The 17,269-nt window shown below is 54.5% G+C and overlaps 7 protein-coding genes across 7 annotated transcripts; 4 read left to right on the top strand and 3 right to left on the bottom strand.

The window, feature by feature from the left end:
• Window positions 1–321: 321 nt before the first annotated feature.
• On the bottom strand, window positions 322–1,562 carry CPAR01_00694 (peroxisomal (S)-2-hydroxy-acid oxidase; the record flags this gene model as incomplete). The annotated part of the gene is made up of 2 exons (XM_060484984.1): window positions 322–372; window positions 423–1,562. 2 exons carry the CDS (start codon window positions 1,560–1,562, stop codon window positions 322–324), a joined length of 1,191 nt encoding a protein of 396 aa, XP_060355841.1.
• Window positions 1,563–3,957: 2,395 nt separating this feature from the next.
• On the bottom strand, window positions 3,958–5,057 carry CPAR01_00693 (uncharacterized protein; the record flags this gene model as incomplete). Its single annotated transcript, XM_060484983.1, has 5 exons — window positions 3,958–3,965; window positions 4,028–4,328; window positions 4,397–4,507; window positions 4,572–4,882; window positions 4,961–5,057. 5 exons carry the CDS (start codon window positions 5,055–5,057, stop codon window positions 3,958–3,960), a joined length of 828 nt encoding a protein of 275 aa, XP_060355840.1.
• Window positions 5,058–5,892: 835 nt separating this feature from the next.
• Window positions 5,893–7,087, top strand: CPAR01_00692 (aldehyde reductase; the record flags this gene model as incomplete). The annotated part of the gene is made up of 3 exons (XM_060484982.1): window positions 5,893–6,116; window positions 6,189–6,561; window positions 6,647–7,087. The coding sequence occupies 3 exons, from the start codon at window positions 5,893–5,895 to the stop codon at window positions 7,085–7,087; spliced, it is 1,038 nt and encodes a 345-aa protein (XP_060355839.1).
• A 635-nt stretch (window positions 7,088–7,722) lies between these two features.
• CPAR01_00691 (kynurenine 3-monooxygenase) lies at window positions 7,723–9,720 on the bottom strand (the record flags this gene model as incomplete). Its single annotated transcript, XM_060484981.1, has 4 exons — window positions 7,723–8,517; window positions 8,568–8,984; window positions 9,054–9,271; window positions 9,609–9,720. The coding sequence occupies 4 exons, from the start codon at window positions 9,718–9,720 to the stop codon at window positions 7,723–7,725; spliced, it is 1,542 nt and encodes a 513-aa protein (XP_060355838.1).
• Window positions 9,721–10,687: 967 nt separating this feature from the next.
• On the top strand, window positions 10,688–12,135 carry CPAR01_00690 (methionine aminopeptidase; the record flags this gene model as incomplete). Its single annotated transcript, XM_060484980.1, has 3 exons — window positions 10,688–11,293; window positions 11,374–11,920; window positions 12,014–12,135. 3 exons carry the CDS (start codon window positions 10,688–10,690, stop codon window positions 12,133–12,135), a joined length of 1,275 nt encoding a protein of 424 aa, XP_060355837.1.
• A 1,807-nt stretch (window positions 12,136–13,942) lies between these two features.
• CPAR01_00689 (cornichon protein) lies at window positions 13,943–14,690 on the top strand (the record flags this gene model as incomplete). Its single annotated transcript, XM_060484979.1, has 4 exons — window positions 13,943–14,043; window positions 14,255–14,410; window positions 14,474–14,540; window positions 14,598–14,690. The coding sequence occupies 4 exons, from the start codon at window positions 13,943–13,945 to the stop codon at window positions 14,688–14,690; spliced, it is 417 nt and encodes a 138-aa protein (XP_060355836.1).
• Window positions 14,691–15,352: 662 nt separating this feature from the next.
• Window positions 15,353–17,213, top strand: CPAR01_00688 (WD repeat domain-containing protein; the record flags this gene model as incomplete). Its single annotated transcript, XM_060484978.1, has 2 exons — window positions 15,353–16,652; window positions 16,717–17,213. Coding segments are annotated over 2 exons (1,797 nt in total), but the record flags the coding sequence as incomplete, so codon positions are not given.
• Window positions 17,214–17,269: the final 56 nt, after the last annotated feature.

The following is a 17,269-nucleotide window of genomic DNA, read 5'->3' as shown; positions in this document are numbered from 1 at the left end:
ACGTTTGACATTGATGGGCCCCTTAATTTTGCCAATGTGCCAAATATCATGCCGCAACCATTCACTCATCTTGATTCACCTGCAATTTGAATGGAACCAGTCGTTAGAAACTTTGACGAGACATAATCATGACGCTTTTCGTGCTATGTAACTGTGTAAAAGTATGGACATGAAAGTTGACCCCTAAAACAGGTCGAAACATCAATGAAGTGTTTGGTCCCAATCCCAATGAGAACGCCGTTTCTATCCGCAGCAACGCTACATGCAATACATGTTCCAGCCTGACATCCCCAACTTTATAATACGCTACGCGCACAGTCTTTACTGCTGGTCGAAGAGGTAGACATTCTGCTCGAGCTGGCGGAGGTTGAGCTGCAACTAGTCAATCCTAATTCTTCCCGATTTGACTTCACTTGACTTACGAAGCTGGTGCTGATGTTGTGAACATCAGTCGCACCCATCTGGGCTCCATCACGGACAATCTCAGTCTTCATGATGTTGATGGCCTTGGTGACACCCGGGAGACCGTAGCAGTTGGCGTACATGAAGGGACGTCCCATACCGACCGCCTTGACGCCGAGGGCAAGAAGCTTCAAAACGTCGTTACCGTAGCGGACACCGCTGTCGGCAATGACATCGACCTTCTGGAAGACTTCGGGGGCGTTGCGGTAGATCTCGTAGGCGATCTCGAGAGGGCCGGGGGTGTGATCAAGCTGCCGGCCGCCGTGGTTAGAAATGTAGATAGCCTTGGCGCCCTTCTCAATAGCAAGGAGGGCCTCCTCGGCGGTGGTGATGCCCTTCAGGATAATGGGCAGGGAGGTCTGGTTCTTCATCTGGTCGTAGATGTCCCAGGTCAGAGCAGAGGAGACGGAGTTGGCGTTGGTGGTGTCGTAGCGGGCAGCACGGTGACGAACGGAGTCACCGGGAGCGTCAATAGTCCAGACAATGGCCTTGGCACCGGTGCGTTCGGCACGGCGGATGTTCTCCCACGTAACGGAGAGGTTGGCGTTGGTGTAAATCTGCTGGAAGATGACCTGGGGTCCGTTGAGGGTACCGTTCACCTTGCCGGTGGCGATCTCCTCGATGGACTTGGAGGCGTACATGGACGGGATGTACAGGATATTCTCGTTCCCGGCGGCGCGGACGAGGTTCAGCTCGGCGTCCGGGTCTCCGTAGACGGCGCGGGCGGCGGGTGCGATGAAGAGCGGGGCGCTGAAGTTGTAGCCGAGGATGGTGGTGGCCATGGTCTCGTTGAGCTTGGTGACGTCGCTCAGGTGCTTGGAGCGGAGCTGCACCTTTTGCCAGACATCGAGGTTGTGGCGGTAGCTGTACTCGCCGGCGGTGCCGGTGCGGTAGAAGGAGTACTTTTGGTTGTCGAGGTGCTGGCGGGCCGCCCAATCGAAGTCGGGGATGGCGCGGATGTCCTTGAGGAGGGGGAGGGATCCCTTGGTGTAGTTTGTGCTGTCGAGGTAGGTCTCGAAGCCGGTGTCGACCTCGTTGACCCAGGGCTCGCCGGCCATGGCTACAGCCAGGAGCTGCGTGGCGATGAGGAAGGACTTCATTTCGTGCGGTGTGTAATGAACGTGATAAAAGAGTGAATGGATGGAAGTGAGTGACGATTCCTGCCAAGCAGCATAGAAATTCTCCTTAAAAAAGCATGGCGATCTCAGAGAACTTATATGTGTGCCCTTCCGCTCGGTTTCCGCCAGCAAACACCCCTCCCCCTGATCACGATGATCTCCATCCTACTTACACCGCTGACCTTGTCGGGGCATTTTGTACCCGGCGGTCTCAGGGTTGGGCCGCATGGGCTTCAGAAACCAAACGGTACTGGTTCATCTCATGTCTTGAGAAAACAAACATGTTGGGTCTTGATCCGAGTCAACCGCCAAGTTGGGAACCAGGGCCTCCCTTGATGCACGAGTCGAGGTGAGACGAGACATGCTCTCCTACTGGTTGGACACGATCTAATCTAATCAATTCGACGGATCCCAACTTTCTGGATTCCTTGGCTGAGGCACCCCTTCTCCGTGGGGGGCCATCGTCAGTCATCCTGACTAATTGTGGGTGTTCTGGGTCCCAAGGGTAACCGAGCCTCACGAGAAGGTCTCGAGTTGCCTAAACGGGATGGTTTTGGCGATACTTTTGACCCTCTCATGGATACCCTATCCATCATCGTCGGATCACCGGCGCATCAGCCTCTACTTTAAGAGGAGTCAGCTCATAGCGACAGAGTTCTCCGCGAGGCGGTCTGCTAAGGACGATCCTATCTAGGAGACGGGAGGAGTACTGTGCTAAGGGGAGAGTCTCTATTATAGGAAACCAGAATTCCTCACAGATAGCCAAGATTGCGCACGCCGAGACCTGTCAAGAGACCTGCCCGAGAAAGCAGGTTGATCGCAGCCGGATCCGGTCCTCCGAGGTCTTGGCTCGGACCAAGACTCCATGTCCAGCGGGTGCGAATATCGACGACATTGTTCGCTTGCATGCGCCTGTCGGTTATGTTTCTTCTTTGGCACTGGCTTGATTCATGCGCGTTTTCTGACCCAATGTAACGGAAACTCCGCCATTGTGGATATGCTTCTGGTATGTTTTGTCGGACTTCTTGCGCATAGTTTGGACGAACAGGAAAACGAGAGAGCCCTGGTCCCGAGTCCTAAAGAGATGAAATTAGGTTCTCGGCTCTAGGAGAAGAAGTGGGCCGCTGTCGAAATAGAGTGAAGGATCTCTTGTCGATTCGGAGCGTGGCGCGGATGCAGATTGCTTCCCTGCTAAATCTCTGGGTCGGGCTTAATGGTTTGAGTTATTATTCTCCGGGGGGTTTAACGGGTCTTTAGGAGAAAATCCGCCCTCGTCATTGGGGCTCCGGAGTCCTCCAGCTCCGCGTGAAGTTCATAAACTTTTGCCTCAGGAAATATGTGGGCTTCCCCGGTGATTCCATAGCCCAAGTATGGAGTCTCGCGCGCGGTTGTTCTTCACACCAAACCCCAGCAAAGAAATCAAAGTTTCTTATGATGGAGGTGATGTGCGAGTTTTGTGTAGTGTTGGAAATGCAAATCTTCCTCAATGACAATCACAAAAAGAAAAAGAGAGAAAATTTGACAGAGCGTCGAGAACTGACAGCTTCGTTTTCGATATTGAAGAATGTTAAGAAGAGCATCATCACGTAATATCCGCTGCCTCTGACGTAGAGCTAAACGAACACCCACCTCGAGTAAGATAGCCAAGCACAAAATGGAACACTGATGGGAATGGTTTCTGATACGCTCATTGCGGCTCTACAATATTCAAATCCATGAAAGATCCGCGTGCTTTCTATGGGCGTTGACTATGGATTTGATGACCAATTAAGATGAGGCTCTCTTAGTCTGAACGATACAGTCGCATTGAGATGGGTCCAGCAACAATGACAATATGCGCTCACCCGACCCGACTCCCGACGCGACTCACGCGAGGGATGACAAACCCCCACGCCCAGATCGACAAGAATCCGTGCTCATCCTCGCAGCCATCTTCAAGGTCTCATAGGGCTTGGGTCCGTGACGCTTGGAGACGGTCTGAGACCACAACGTATTTCTTACCCCCCGAGGTCTCTACAGCTTGGACACATCTTGGGCAGCACGGGGCTCGGAAAGGAAGTTGAGTATGGATAATTACTCAGCCTGGCTATCGAACATGTTGAGCCGCAATCATGTAAAAGGCATGCTGTTCAGGGCCATTGACGCAATACTAAATCTGGTCCCTTTTATGGCATTCAAGCAAAGGGGTAAATTGAAGATTCTCCAAGTACAACACAAAAGATTGCCAGGCTCAATCAAGATCCCATACAGCACTGACTGATCAAAGCTCATAATATCTTCTATTCTTAAAATGCTAAGTGGTTACAGTAGCACAATTTGCAATGACTTTCTTTATATGCTTTCCTTCGACATCATGGCCATTCATCATCACATTCATTTAGCAGACTAGTATCATTGTCAGCAAATTTTCCCCTTCTCCAAAGCATAATCCCGGGGTCTCAACTTACTTCCAATGACACCGTTTACGGGGATATCAATCGACGTCGTATAGCTCGCAGCGTCGCTCAAAAGGTAAACGTATGCGCCACCGAGCTCCTGGACCTCGGCCAAACGTGGCATACCGCCGTAGTACTTGAGTTGCTGCTCCCAGTCCGGCTGCTGCGGCACCCAGTAGGTCATGGCCGTGTTGACGAGACCGGGCGAGACGCTGTTAACGCGGATGCCGTACTTTGCCCACTCCATGGCGAGCGTGTGCGCCATATTGCGGACGCCAGCCTTCGAGGCGCCGTATGGTGCCGATGGGACGCGCTGCGCGTAAGTCAGTCAGTGTGTGCTCGTTTGCTTCTGCTTCAACGGAATCAAGAGTTGTAGCATACCTTGTTGGGGCGGTAAGAAGCCATGGAGGCCGTAAACACCACTGAGCCCTTGATGTTCAGCTTGATGAAAGCTCTTGCCGCCGCTCTGGCGGTGTAAAAGGCACCAAACAACTAATCATTCCATCGTCAGCACACACATCCCATTCCTTTCATAAATGTACCTCCTCAAACATACGTTGACACCAAACAACGACTCAATCTCCTCCTTTGTGAAATCAAGCGCGGCCTTGTGGTTCGTCCGGCCAGCGTTGCAGACGACACCGTGGATCGCGCCGGCCTCCTCGACAATCTTGTCAATGGCGGCGGTGATGCTCGCCTCGTCGGTGACGTTTGCTGAGATCGAGAAGAGGCGGCCGGGGAACTGCTTCGACGCCGCGGCGAACTCGTCACCGGGCTCCGCGAGGTCGATGGAGTAGACCTTTGCTGCGTTGTTGAGGAGGCAGCATTCTGCGACGCCGAGGCCGATGCCGCGGTTTGCGCCGGTTACTAGGGAGGGTGGTTATGAGTAAAATGGCCAAGTCGATCTTTTGTTGTTGCAAAGGAGGCTTGATGATGATGGCTTACCTGCGATAACTTTTCCGGAGAGTGTCAAGATGGGTTGGACGTTGACGGCCTTGGGGTTAACGGCTGCTGCTCCCGTCTCGACTGCTGAAGGTGCCATGGTGAATGCTTCAAAGTTATCGGCTTCAAGTTGAACTCTTGGAATAATACAACAAGGAGGGCGCGAGTTGACTTTTGTTGGTATCTGTCTCGGTCGATGCTACACGCAAATTCAACAGTGACATATCAAACCCCATGGGTTCATCTGCTTTAAAAGCTAAAAGCTACATCATACATGGTTTCCCGCATCTCCGAACACGCTCTGCCAAGTTCCACATCTGCCAATTCCCCGTGCAGGTGTGTACCATGGCATTCGTCACGTTGCAGCGAAGTCTGAGGTTTCTGTTCAGCTACAGTCACAGTTCAGTCATTGTCATCCCTCGAGACGACTGAGAATCGTCTCATCCCCAATCTCGTTCAATTTGTATTCTCCACAATCGCGGGGAAATCTGGAGCTATTGCCCTCGAGACGAGGAGCCTAGGATGCGGGATGCGGGGGAATCTCCACCATCGAGCGCCCAGTCGCGATGGACATCCCTCCGGCTGTAAGAGAGGCTTTCTTTTTCTGGTCTCGGGACAGCGAGTCGCGCGTACAATAACCTAATTGCGCTAGTTCTCGGTATGCTTCCGTGTCAGAAGGGACCCTCGAGTCGGCCGAAATGCCAAGTTCATAGACACGAATCAATTCTTGAGCTGGTGACAATTGCTAGCTCGACTTTTGGATCCCTGAGCTAAAAGAGCTACCCCTGCTCACCATCTGCGGTCAGGGTCTCTGGATATGTATTAAGAAGTCGACGTGGGGATTTGCTTGCTTTCTTTCAATCAACTAAACCCGTTACTCTCTTGTCATTCTCATACCTAGATACCCCAGAGACAAGGAGATCAAAAACCACAAAATGAACGCCAACTTGCTTAGATCTCGTCTCTTGCCGGCGGTGCAGGCCGCGCTGCCCAAGCAGCAAGTCAGGAGCGTCACAACTCGCTCGGTGCAATGGGAGCTCAACACGGGCGCAAAGATTCCCGCCATTGGCTTCGGAACGTTCCAAGACGCCGATGCGCAGGAGGAAGCCGTGAAGACGGCGCTGAAAGTCGGATTCCGTCACATTGATACCGCGAGAGTGTAAGTATCCCCGTCCATCCTAGCTTGATCACCAACCAGACAAAATTGAAGCTAAGTTTCTGTGTCCCACAGTTACGACACTGAAATCCAAGTCGGCAAGGGCATCAAAGCCAGCGGCGTCCCCCGCGAGGAAATCTTCCTGGGCACCAAGCTGTGGTGCAACTCGCACCACCCAGACGACGTCGAGGCCGCCCTCGACGCCTCCCTCAAGGACCTCGACACCCCCTACGTGGACCTGTTCCTGATGCACTACCCTTGTACGTTCCAGCGGGGCGAGGACCGCTTCCCCAAGGGCGCGGATGGCAAGATGATTATGGGCAGGACGACGTTTGTCGAGACCTGGAAGGCGATGGAGGCGCTGCTCAAGACGGGCAAGACCAAAGCCATTGGCGTCAGCAACTTTAGCAAAGACGAGGTGCAGACACTTATTGACAAGGGATCAGTGGTACGTTTTACTCAGTCTCAAGAGAAGAAGAGAAGAGGATGAGAATAGGGGCATAAGAGTGTGAGCTGACTACAACGAAACCCAGGTTCCCGCCGTCCACCAGATGGAACTCCACCCCTACCTCCAACAAAAGTCCTTCGTCGACTGGCAACGCGCAAACGGCATCCACATGACGCACTTCTCGCCCCTCGGCAACCAAAACTCGTTCTACCGGGAGGTCTCGTGGTCCAAGGAGGCCTCGCACATGGCCCGCGTCATCGACCACCCGACGCTCGCTGAGATCGCAAAGAAGCACGGCAAGACCCCCGTGCAGGTCGCCCTCGCGTGGGGCGTCAACAGCGGACGGTCCGTGATCCCCAAGAGCGTCATCGAGTGGCAGATTAAGGAGAACCTCGAGTCGGATTTCCTGCTGGACGGGGAGGACATGGACAAGATTGCCAAGATGGATCTGAAGGCGAGATTTAATGTGCCGTCTGAGGAGTACAGGTGGCAGTTGTACAAGGGGCTGGATGGAGTTGAATACTGATTAGTATCACCGGCGAGTTCAAACATGTACGTAGTTACTCCATAGTTGGCGGTTAGATCCTGGACTCTGGAAGAGTATTGTAAATTCAAACATGGGTAGGGCCTCTAGATTTAACTGATGAAGCCCCTGTTTCTGGAATTGGGGAAAGAAAGTTGAGCTGGATTTGTGTCAAGCTAAAGGCTTCATGTTCATCGGAGACTGTAAACGCGATTTGATGTCGTCTTGATGTTTGCCAGATCAAGCCCTAGTGGTTCTGAATAATGATATATTTTATCCTTGGTTACCCAAGCACAAAGTGATTCATTGAGAGGAGAGCAGGAAGCCTCCAGGACAGTCAAAGATTGTAATTTTGAAAGTGTGCTGTATCAGTGATTGCGTTTAGTTTCCAAGTCTCGCAACATGGCAAACCCTGGAGCCAAAATTCACTCTCACATTGTTGACCCTCCTCAGAGTATGACGAGAGAAGGTAAATCACCATCAAGCTAGGTCACTGATAAGTTGTGATTTGCCAGATTCTCCTATTAAGAGCGGTTCAGCCATTCGGCGGGTATATTGTATTTGAAGTCTTCACGTTGATGGTACAGTCTATAGAAATTCAACCCTCCAAGTAGGGAGTCATCACGTCACATCACACCTCACGCCTCCGTCGCCCGCAGCAAATACCGCAAAACCCCCTGCACAGCACCAACAACAACCCGCGGCCTCTTCCACCACAAGAACACGGCCCCGACAACGAGCGGACTGCACACCAGCGCCTCAAAAGTCTTCATCAGCACCTGGCCCTGGTGGTCGCTCTTGGCCACGACCTCAGAGTATCGCTCGTTGCCGAAGCTGACACGCGAGTACTTGGTCTGCCATCCCAGCCCAGGAGCGTACACCGACATTTTCTCCTCCAGCCACTTGCGCAGGCGGTAGCGCGGCGAGAGCACCGAGGCGCGCATCTCGACGTAGTTCTGCAGCGCCAGGTCGTTGATGGAGTGCGCGTCGGGCACGCGGTTCGCCGTGTACTCGGCCAGCGCCGCGCCGCGGTGGTAGGCGACGGCCGCGTAGGTGTCCGCGGCGTCTGTTTGGCTTCCTGACGGGTCGTTGGCTTGGGCTTCCGCCAGCCGGCGGTGCTTGTCGAGGATGGAGAAGAGGATGCGGACGTCTTCCAGGCCCGCGTTCATGCCCTGACCGTAGAAGGGGACCATTGCGTGCGCGGCGTCGCCGACGAGGACGGCGGAGGCGTCGTAGTGGTGGGGGCTGCACTTGATGCTGATCAGGGGCAGGTGGGGGTTCCGCTTGAAGGACTCGATGAGGTCTTCGGCTGGAATTAGGTCTGTTACACCCGGGAAGTGCTTGTCGAAGAAGGCTGGTAGACTTGACGGGTCTTGTTCAAGAGCCTCTGTTTGGTTGTTAGGGAGGAATAGCGTGCAGGTAAAGGAGCCGTCCTGGTATCTTGTCAGTCGGGTGTACATAAGCATGTTCGAGAGATACTCACATCACTGGGTATAGCGATGAACATAAACTCCTTGCCAGGCCAGATATGCAGATGGTTTGGTGAGATTCTGAATTGCGGCTTGCTGTCCGGCGAGGAAGCTTTGGCAGGCTTGATCTGGAACTCGCACCAGAGGGTGTCGATGTATTCTTGCTTGTAGTTCATCTGAGCAAACTTCATCAGGTGATATCTGACGGCGGAGTGCGCGCCATCGGCGCCAATCATAAAGTCGAAGTCAATTTCAATCTCTTTGGCGCGGCCGGTAGCCGACCCGGACGTCATGTCCTCGAACCAAGCCTTGCACTTCTTGAAGTCTGCGCCAGTGAGCTTGTGGCTGAAGAAGAACTTGACGTTCGGCATCTCTTCGAGGATGTCGAGCATGCGCTTGTTCAAACCGGCGCGGTCCACAGCATAGATGGCCTTGCATAACGATCAGCATCAGGTTGATATGGCTGGCATCCGGGATAAGACCGGGCTCAGTTGACTCACTCTCCCGTGGACATCATAATCCTGCGAAGCCTCGTACAGATCCCCTTTCGGGGTCCTGCCGTGGATCATGCGTCCCCGCATAGGAATGGTGGCGCCAAAGACATGTTCCAGTAACTTTGGTTGGCCAGCATTACGCATGGCGTTGATACCGCGCTCGGAAAGCGCCAAGTTGATGGAACGGGTGAAGTTTAAGAGAGTTGTTGTGGGGTCTCTGAGGTCTACATGGTTGTGACTGTTAGTCTGTATTCAAACTCATATCAACTAGTAGTAGACAGTTGTGTTGTTATGTTGTTGCTGGCGATTGATAATGGCGTCAATCCACAGAGTTGCCGAGATCAGGATCCCCAGATAAGGCAGAGAGAGAAGCAAACAAACACGACCATATCTGCATCGCATCCACCAACGGGACATCACATCATGGCAAACAAGACTATTGAATGCGGCAATTGGTGGGGCAGACGAGGGGCAGGATCCATGATCTTCAACGGCGCGCTGAGCCGGGCGGGAACAAGAGACTTTGCCAAACGGAAAAAGAAAAGCGACAAGCAAACTTACCGGCTCTCAACTCGTAGATCTCAACCTCGTACCCGCGCTGTGCTGCATAGAGCGCAGCCAAAGAGCCGACGGGGCCGGCGCCGACCACGACGACCTTTTGGTTCTTAGTCATGTTTGTTTGGATGATAAGTTTACTGGTTTATTTGTGTCTTTTCTCGCCAGCTTCAAGACACGTGAGAGGGAATTTGGAGAAAGGTTCGCATGTAATAGTGGCGTGAGAGAGAGAACTTGAATTCAGAGAACCCGCATGATGATTTGACCCTTGGGCGGGTCAAGCCGGCCGGATGAGAGGATTGAAGGGGAACAGGCGTCAACGACTTTTTTTTTTAACTAAGGTCAAGGTTCTCTGTGTTTCCAACCCCCCGATGCCTTGAGCATAGAGCGCAGAGCGGCGCAAGTCGGATTCGGTCGCTGCTCGGTGGTGTTCGGCTCGCGGGTATTCCCCGGAAGCTCCGACAAGGGAAGCTCCGCTCAGAAACTTTTTCTTTATTTCAGGTTTCTTGCAAGTCGTTTACCTTACCTAAGGTGCCTTAAGTCAAGGTGGGATGAAGTCCCTGGACCCTGGCCGTGGCGCATCTGGATGGGAGTGGCTTACATTGGAACTCAATCGCTTCTATGTCTTATCCTTATCGATAAAACGTCAACGTCCTTTATCGATAGCCACTGTTATCAGCCCCGAGATTGAACCGCAGGTGGGAAAAAAGTACTTACCTACCTACAGTTGCCCTGTGCAGCAGATTGCAGAGCAGCGTGGTGGCTGCGGGGAGCCACGCACAAGCGCCTATCACAGAGCGTGGGACGGATACGGGCTTGGAAATATTTCTTTCGTCAGGTCACTTTTTGTTCGTTCATAGCCGAATCGTCAAATTTAGGGCGTGTGTTTGAGAAACTGCGCCGCCGCCTCGTCTGTCCGAACCCTGCTCCAATTCCAGGGTCCTCGCTCTTTCACTCCTCCACTCGTCGATCATCGTCGAGCAATCTTTAGCCTCTTCTTCTTTCGAGTCACTAGGGAATACCTTCCGTGCTCGAACTTACCTAGTCGCATATCTACTTGTTGTACCCCTCCACCACCGCCCACCATGACTGAACCTCCCGCGAAGAAGATGTGCCTCGGCGTCGACTGCCCCAACGAGGCTGGCACCCTCCAGTGCCCGACCTGTTTGAAGCTCGGAATCAAGGGCAGCTTCTTCTGCTCGCAGGACTGCTTCAAGAAGAACTGGGTATGTTTCGCTATTGCCACTGACCTCATACTACAAACCATCTCCGCTGACCTCCAATCGCAGGGAAACCACAAGTCCATGCACAAGTCTGAACAGAGTATACTTCACCATGTCCTCCCGCCAAAGGTCGTCTCTAAACCAGATCCAGAGACAGGTGTATTCAACCCCTTCCCGACGTACCCCTTCACCGGACCCCTCCGACCCGTCTACCCTCTGTCCGAACGCCGTACCGTCCCCAAGCACATCCCCCACCCCGACTGGTGGAAGGATGGTATTCCCAAGTACCCGAGAAGCATCCTGAACAGGAACAAGGTCGACATACTGGACGCCAAGGGAATCGCCGGCATGCGCAAGGTCTGCCGCCTGGCGCGTGAGGTTCTCGACATTGCCGCCGCCGCCGTCAAGCCCGGCATCACGACAGACTACATTGACGAGATTGTCCACAAGGCCTGCATAGAGCGCAACGTAGGTCTCACTCTGGGTGCATGTGGTGCGCGTCGGGCAGGAGAAGGAGGAGCAAAGGAGCTAACCAGACCAAACCGCAGGCCTACCCGTCGCCCCTGAACTACAACCACTTCCCCAAGTCCGTATGCACATCCCTCAACGAGGTCATCTGCCACGGTATCCCCGACCAGCGCGTGCTCCTCGACGGCGACATCCTCAACATCGACGTCACCCTCTTCTTCGAGGGCTACCACGGCGACCTCAACGAGACGTACTACGTCGGCGACCGCGCCAAGGCCGACCCGGACGCGGTCCGCGTCGTGGAAGCTTCCCGCGACTGTCTCGACGCCGCCATCGCCGCCGTCAAGCCCGGCACGCTCATCCGCGAGTTTGGCAACATTATCGAAAAGATTGCAAAGGAGAGGAACTGCAGCGTCATCCGCACGTACTGTGGCCACGGCATCAACTCGCTGTTCCACTGCCCGCCCAACGTCCCCCACTACGCCAAGAACAAGACGGTGGGAGAGTGCAAGCCCGGCATGACGTTCACCATCGAGCCCATGATTGCGCTGGGCAAGTACCGCGATGTCACTTGGCCCGACAACTGGACGAGCACGACGATTGATGGCAAGAAGACTGCGCAATTTGGTGAGTGATGTTTTTGTTTTGCGCATGTTCTCCACGATGCTGTGGAAGGCCATTGAGAAGAAGAACGTAACGGCAGCTGACAGGAACGAACAGAGCACACTCTTCTTGTGACTGAGGACGGAGTCGAGGTCCTCACAGCTAGAACGGCCACGTCGCCTGGCGGCAAGGTGCCGATGCCCGGAACGAACGGCGAAGAGAAGGAGACCACCGCATAATTGATAACATTAGCATGGGACACGGGGCATAAGCGAGCACGGTGTAGAAGTACGGGAGGCGTTGAGTGAGAATTGAAGAGGGCGGGATACGTGGCGAGCGGACGCTGGGATGAGAGCATGATATGTGAGCAGGCATTGCTCTGGCATACACGGTGTTTAGGGGGTGATGCTATAACAAAGTGCCACGAAAACAAAAGCAATCGGCGCGATGGGGACAAGGGGCGTCGAATATCAAAAAGATCAAAAGTTCACTATACTGAGGGGACGCCACGTGAGTGTGCCACAGCCGTCTGCCACCACAAGAGGCGCATGGTCGGTCCGAGAGTACCCTGTCCCATGCGACTGGAGACGACAGCTGTCATGGGCAGAGGGATGTGCTGGGGACATGCTGAATCGCCGTCATGATGAGGTCTAGTGTGTATGTATTTCTCGACCCCGCGATTATCAAATGCCCGGCATCGCATCGGTTCTGTTCAGTACAATCCGTAAGCAGTACAGTACTTGCGCAAACCAGCAAGTCGTGGAAAGCTCGCATTATGTCTTGCAGAGGCAGGTATTCACGTGATAGCAATGCTTGGATTCTGGAATTGCCCTTTACTGAGAGACAGGCGAGATAGAGGGGGATTGAGGTTGAACCTGGCTCTTCCCAGCCACCTGGTGGAGATGTTGCGATGGCTTTCCACCCCGCCGCCGCTTTCGCACTTTGCCCGGCGGACAAGCCTCACCGAACAGTGCAAGAGGGGTCGCGCAGGTAGGTAATTGGACAACTGGCGGTGGGTAAAACGACAATACAGGATCTGGAATTTCTTCATAGCCCAGAGCTCTCCTAAGCCGTATAGAGAGATAGAATTTGCGTATTGAGCGCAAAATGATAAAGAAGCTTGCCTTACTTATTGCGCTGACTTGGAGATGCCAATGGAAGCGGTACGTACCAATGCTGACGCAGCTGGCAGAAGCTCAGAGGCTCAGATGGGTGGAAAGTGGAGTGGCGCTAGGCCTGTCAGGGTTTTCCGGGGGCCTATCTGAGCCCTTTCTCCCAGCACTGAACAGCAGCACGGACTGAATGAGGTGGGCTGGGCTGGCGGGGAGAGAGGGGAGCCCTGGAGGGACCAGTCCCCCGTGGCCCACGGCGCTGTTGGAGACCTGAACAAAGATAATCAGTGACCGCGGGTGAAAGAATCGCACAGCAAGACGTGGAGCAGCGAGCCTCTTTCATCATCAGAGGTTTCCCAAGCCCCGTAACCCACCCTCCCGATTTTCCACGACTCGACTAGTGGCTCCCTGTCGCTCGCTACGCAACCCAACGCTACCCCGACGGGCCAAACCAAAGAACCATCGAACCAACGGAAACTCTCTTCACCACTTCACCTCGCTCTTCCAACTTTGTCTCTCTCAACCCACGTGCTGGACATCCTCCACCTCTTTTCAACCGCACAACTTCTCACCTCATAGCTGCCTGACCAAGAGACACGTCTGCTTGCCACCTAGACACGCAGCCAAACCCTGCCATCCATCCATCTACCTACAGATACCGTCGCCGCATACGCAGACACAGAGACGGAGCTCCATCTGCGCTCATCCATCCCTCCTCCTACATCACCCCAGTGACGTCGAAGCATTCCACCTGCCCGCACGCACGCATACAAGCTCCAAGTAGCCTCGCGAGCCAAAACCAAGCTTCAACGCCGCCAAAACCCACGAACAGCAACTGCACTCGAAGCAGCTGCTGTTGTCGCAAATCTCTCTATCCTCCCTTTCCATCTAAACATATTCAACTAGCGCAGCTCGCTGCCAACTTTCCGTCAAGATGTCCGGCGAAGCGTGGTTATACCTCTTCGCGGTGCTGATAAACGCCGTCAACCTCTTCCTTCAAGTCTTCTTCACCATCATGTACAGCGATCTGGAATGGTACGTTATCCCTCGTCTTATCCACCCATCTCCTTCCCGCCTCGCTGCTGCTGCTGCTGCGGCATGCTGCACGGCGCACGCCAGCTTCTTTCTTCCGTGCTCAGACGAGCTCGAGGCTAGACCGTGCTGCATGCTGCGGAGCGGGCGGACGCGATATAGCTGTCATCCCATGATCTCTTGCAATTGTATGCTAACATGCCTACTTTTACAGCGACTACATCAACCCCATTGACCTCTGCAACCGCCTCAACACCTACATCATCCCCGAAGCTGCCGTCCATGGATTCCTGACCTTTATGTTCCTGATCAATGGATACTGGGTACCTTTGATCCTGAACCTGCCGCTCGTAGCCTACAATGTCAAGAAGTATGTTCCCCCCTGTGACTCGCCTGGTGGTGGCAGAACTCGAGAAAGCTGACTTGACCCTAGGATTGTCGACAACACCCACTTGTTGGATGCTACCGAGATCTTCCGCAAGCTGAATGTCCACAAGAAGGTAAGAGCCGTAACACACCTTAGCTCTAGCTAGCTCGTGTCTGACAAACTCGCGCAGGAATCATTTGTGAAGCTCGGCTTCCACCTGATCATGTTCTTCTTCTACCTCTACAGCATGATTGTCGCCCTCATCCGCGACGAGTCCTCTTAATCGGTGAACCCTACCCTGCGCACAACACACAGGACGGATTCCAGTATATAGATACCATGCCACGTGGACAAGAACGAATCAAACGTACACGCCGATGCGCTGCCATCCTCTAAAACGATGCACCATCCGGAGCTACTATCCAAGAGGGAGGGAGAGGTTTCGGGCGGGCAACCGCTAGACATGGAGGGGAGTCATGATACCAGCAATGCGGGGTGTCAAAAGGAGAAACGACAGCTGACAGATATGGTGTCCCGGAGTTACGGGCAGAGATAGGTGTCTCTGCTTGGATTCTGATGATGATGAATGGGAAAGAGAAAACGGAATACGACACACAAGCACATGGTGGAGGAGGGCATGAAGGAACGAAACGGGCGGGAGACGGGTTACGATGCGAAAGACCAAATACCTAGCTGTTTACTTTATGTTGTCACCAGGCCGGCTGGTCCTGGGAGCGGCGGGTTGCGATAATTGAGTAATGACAGATCTTCTGAATGTCTCTTTCTTTGAAGCTTGTTGCCTTGCTGCTCCAAACTAAACTTTTTCAACGCGGCTGTTACCTTACTTTCAGACACCCTTGAGTGTGAGTTTGGTGTGTATGTGGTACCAAAAGCTGCCCAAGCTTTCCGTGCGCCTGTTTGCGCCTTGAACCTGAGCTTCGAGGTCGGAAACCGCAGATCCCAAGGGTAGCTCCCCAAATTCAAATCCTGACATCAGATCACGTGACACCAACTTTTTGCTGCCACGACCAGGAACACCAGCGGCCAGTCGCGATCAAACATTGCGATTCTGCGATACCAACAAAACCCACTCACTCACTGTTCAAATCTCTCGCGACGGACGAGACGACAGCACCCAAGATGTCGGGCTTCGGAGACTACCCGCCCAACATGGCGCCCCAGGATGCGCTCGTCGTGCGGCAAGAAGCCGAGCCCGATCACGCAGTCGTCCCCTACACCGGCGAAGACCTCGCCCGACCGCGCGTCGGCCCTGCGAACCCCTTCAAAGACGAATCCGCCATGACGCTGAAGCGCAAGAACGTTCTCACCGGCCGGGCGGAGGAGACGTACATTTCAGAACACACCTTCCGCAGCAAACACCGCGCCGTCGAGCGGAAAGGCGGGCCCGAACGAGAGTACCAGACGGGCGCGGCCGTGAAAGAAGAGAACGCGCGGATACGGTCCGGTCGCGAGGGCAAAGGCGACGCGACGATCGTTGAAGGTGACGGTGCGTACCTTGGCCCCTGGGCGCGGTACCGTCGCGAAGAGTACGAAGTCGTCGGCGAGGGCGAGGCGCTGGCCAGCGACGAGGAGTACGAGGAGGTGACGGACGACGGCGAGGACGACGACGTGGTGGAGAGTGGGACGGTGCTGCGCGCGCCCGAGGCGGCGCTGGCGCGGAGGAAGGAGGTGGAGGCCATGGGCGAGGAGACGACAACGTTCCACGGCGCCGAGGAGACGGATTACCAGGGCCGGACGTACATGCACGTCCCGCAGGACCTCGACGTCGACCTGCGCAAGGAGGCCGGCAGCGTGACGAATTACATCCCCAAGAAGCAGATCCACGCGTGGAAGGACCACACGAAAGCCGTCACGGCGCTGCGGTTCTTCCCCGGGTCAGGACACTTGTTGTTGTCTGCCTCGGCGGACAGCACGGTCAAGATTTGGGACGTGTATCACGAGCGGTCGCTGCTGCGGACGTTTTCGGGCCACGCCAAGGCGGTGTCGGACGCGACGTTCAACAATGACGGCACGCGGTTCTTGTCGGCTAGCTTTGATCGGCAGATTAAGCTGTGGGACACGGAGACGGGCACGTGTCTGAGCCGATTCTCGACGGGCAAGACGCCGCATGTGGTGCGGTTTAACCCGTCGGCGGAGCACGCTCACGAGTTTGTGGCGGGTATGTCGGACAAGAAGATTGTGCAGTGGGATACGCGCGCCGGCAACGAGATTGTGCAAGAATATGGTGAGTCCCCTTGGTCTTTCCCCTTTTCATCGGAGAGTAAACATGATGTACTAACACTTGCAAGACCACCATCTCGCCGCCATCAACACAATCACATTCGTCGACGAAGGCCGCCGCTTCATGACGACATCAGACGACAAGTCCCTCCGCGCCTGGGACTACAACATCCCAGTCCCCATCAAGTACATCGCCGAGCCCTACATGTACCCAATGACGCGCGCAGCGCCGCACCCGAGCGGGAAATACGTCGCCTTCCAGTCGTCGGACAACCAGATTGTTGTGTATGGCGCCAACGACAAGTTCCGGCAGAACCGCAAGAAGTCGTACCGGGGCCACAACAACGCCGGCACGGCCATCGACGTCAGCGTCAGCCCCGACGGGCAGTTTTTGGCGAGCGGCGATACGCAGGGGTTCGTGTGCTTCTGGGACTGGAAGACGTGTAAGATGTATCATAAGCTCAAGGCGGGAGATCAGGCTGTCACGTGTGTCGCGTGGCATCCACAGGAGACGAGCAAGTTTGTTTCGGCGGGGGCAGAGGGGGATATTCGGTATTGGGATTAAGGAAGGCGCGTATTCTTCAGGAGAAGATATCATCAGTCTGCGTCTAGATGAGAGAA

The sequence above is a fragment of the Colletotrichum paranaense genome, assembly GCF_030867605.1.
Source record: "Colletotrichum paranaense strain IMI 384185 chromosome Unknown Scaffold_1.1, whole genome shotgun sequence".
NCBI lineage: Eukaryota > Fungi > Ascomycota > Sordariomycetes > Glomerellales > Glomerellaceae > Colletotrichum > Colletotrichum paranaense.
This window is presented reverse-complemented; position numbering and strand designations above follow the sequence as displayed.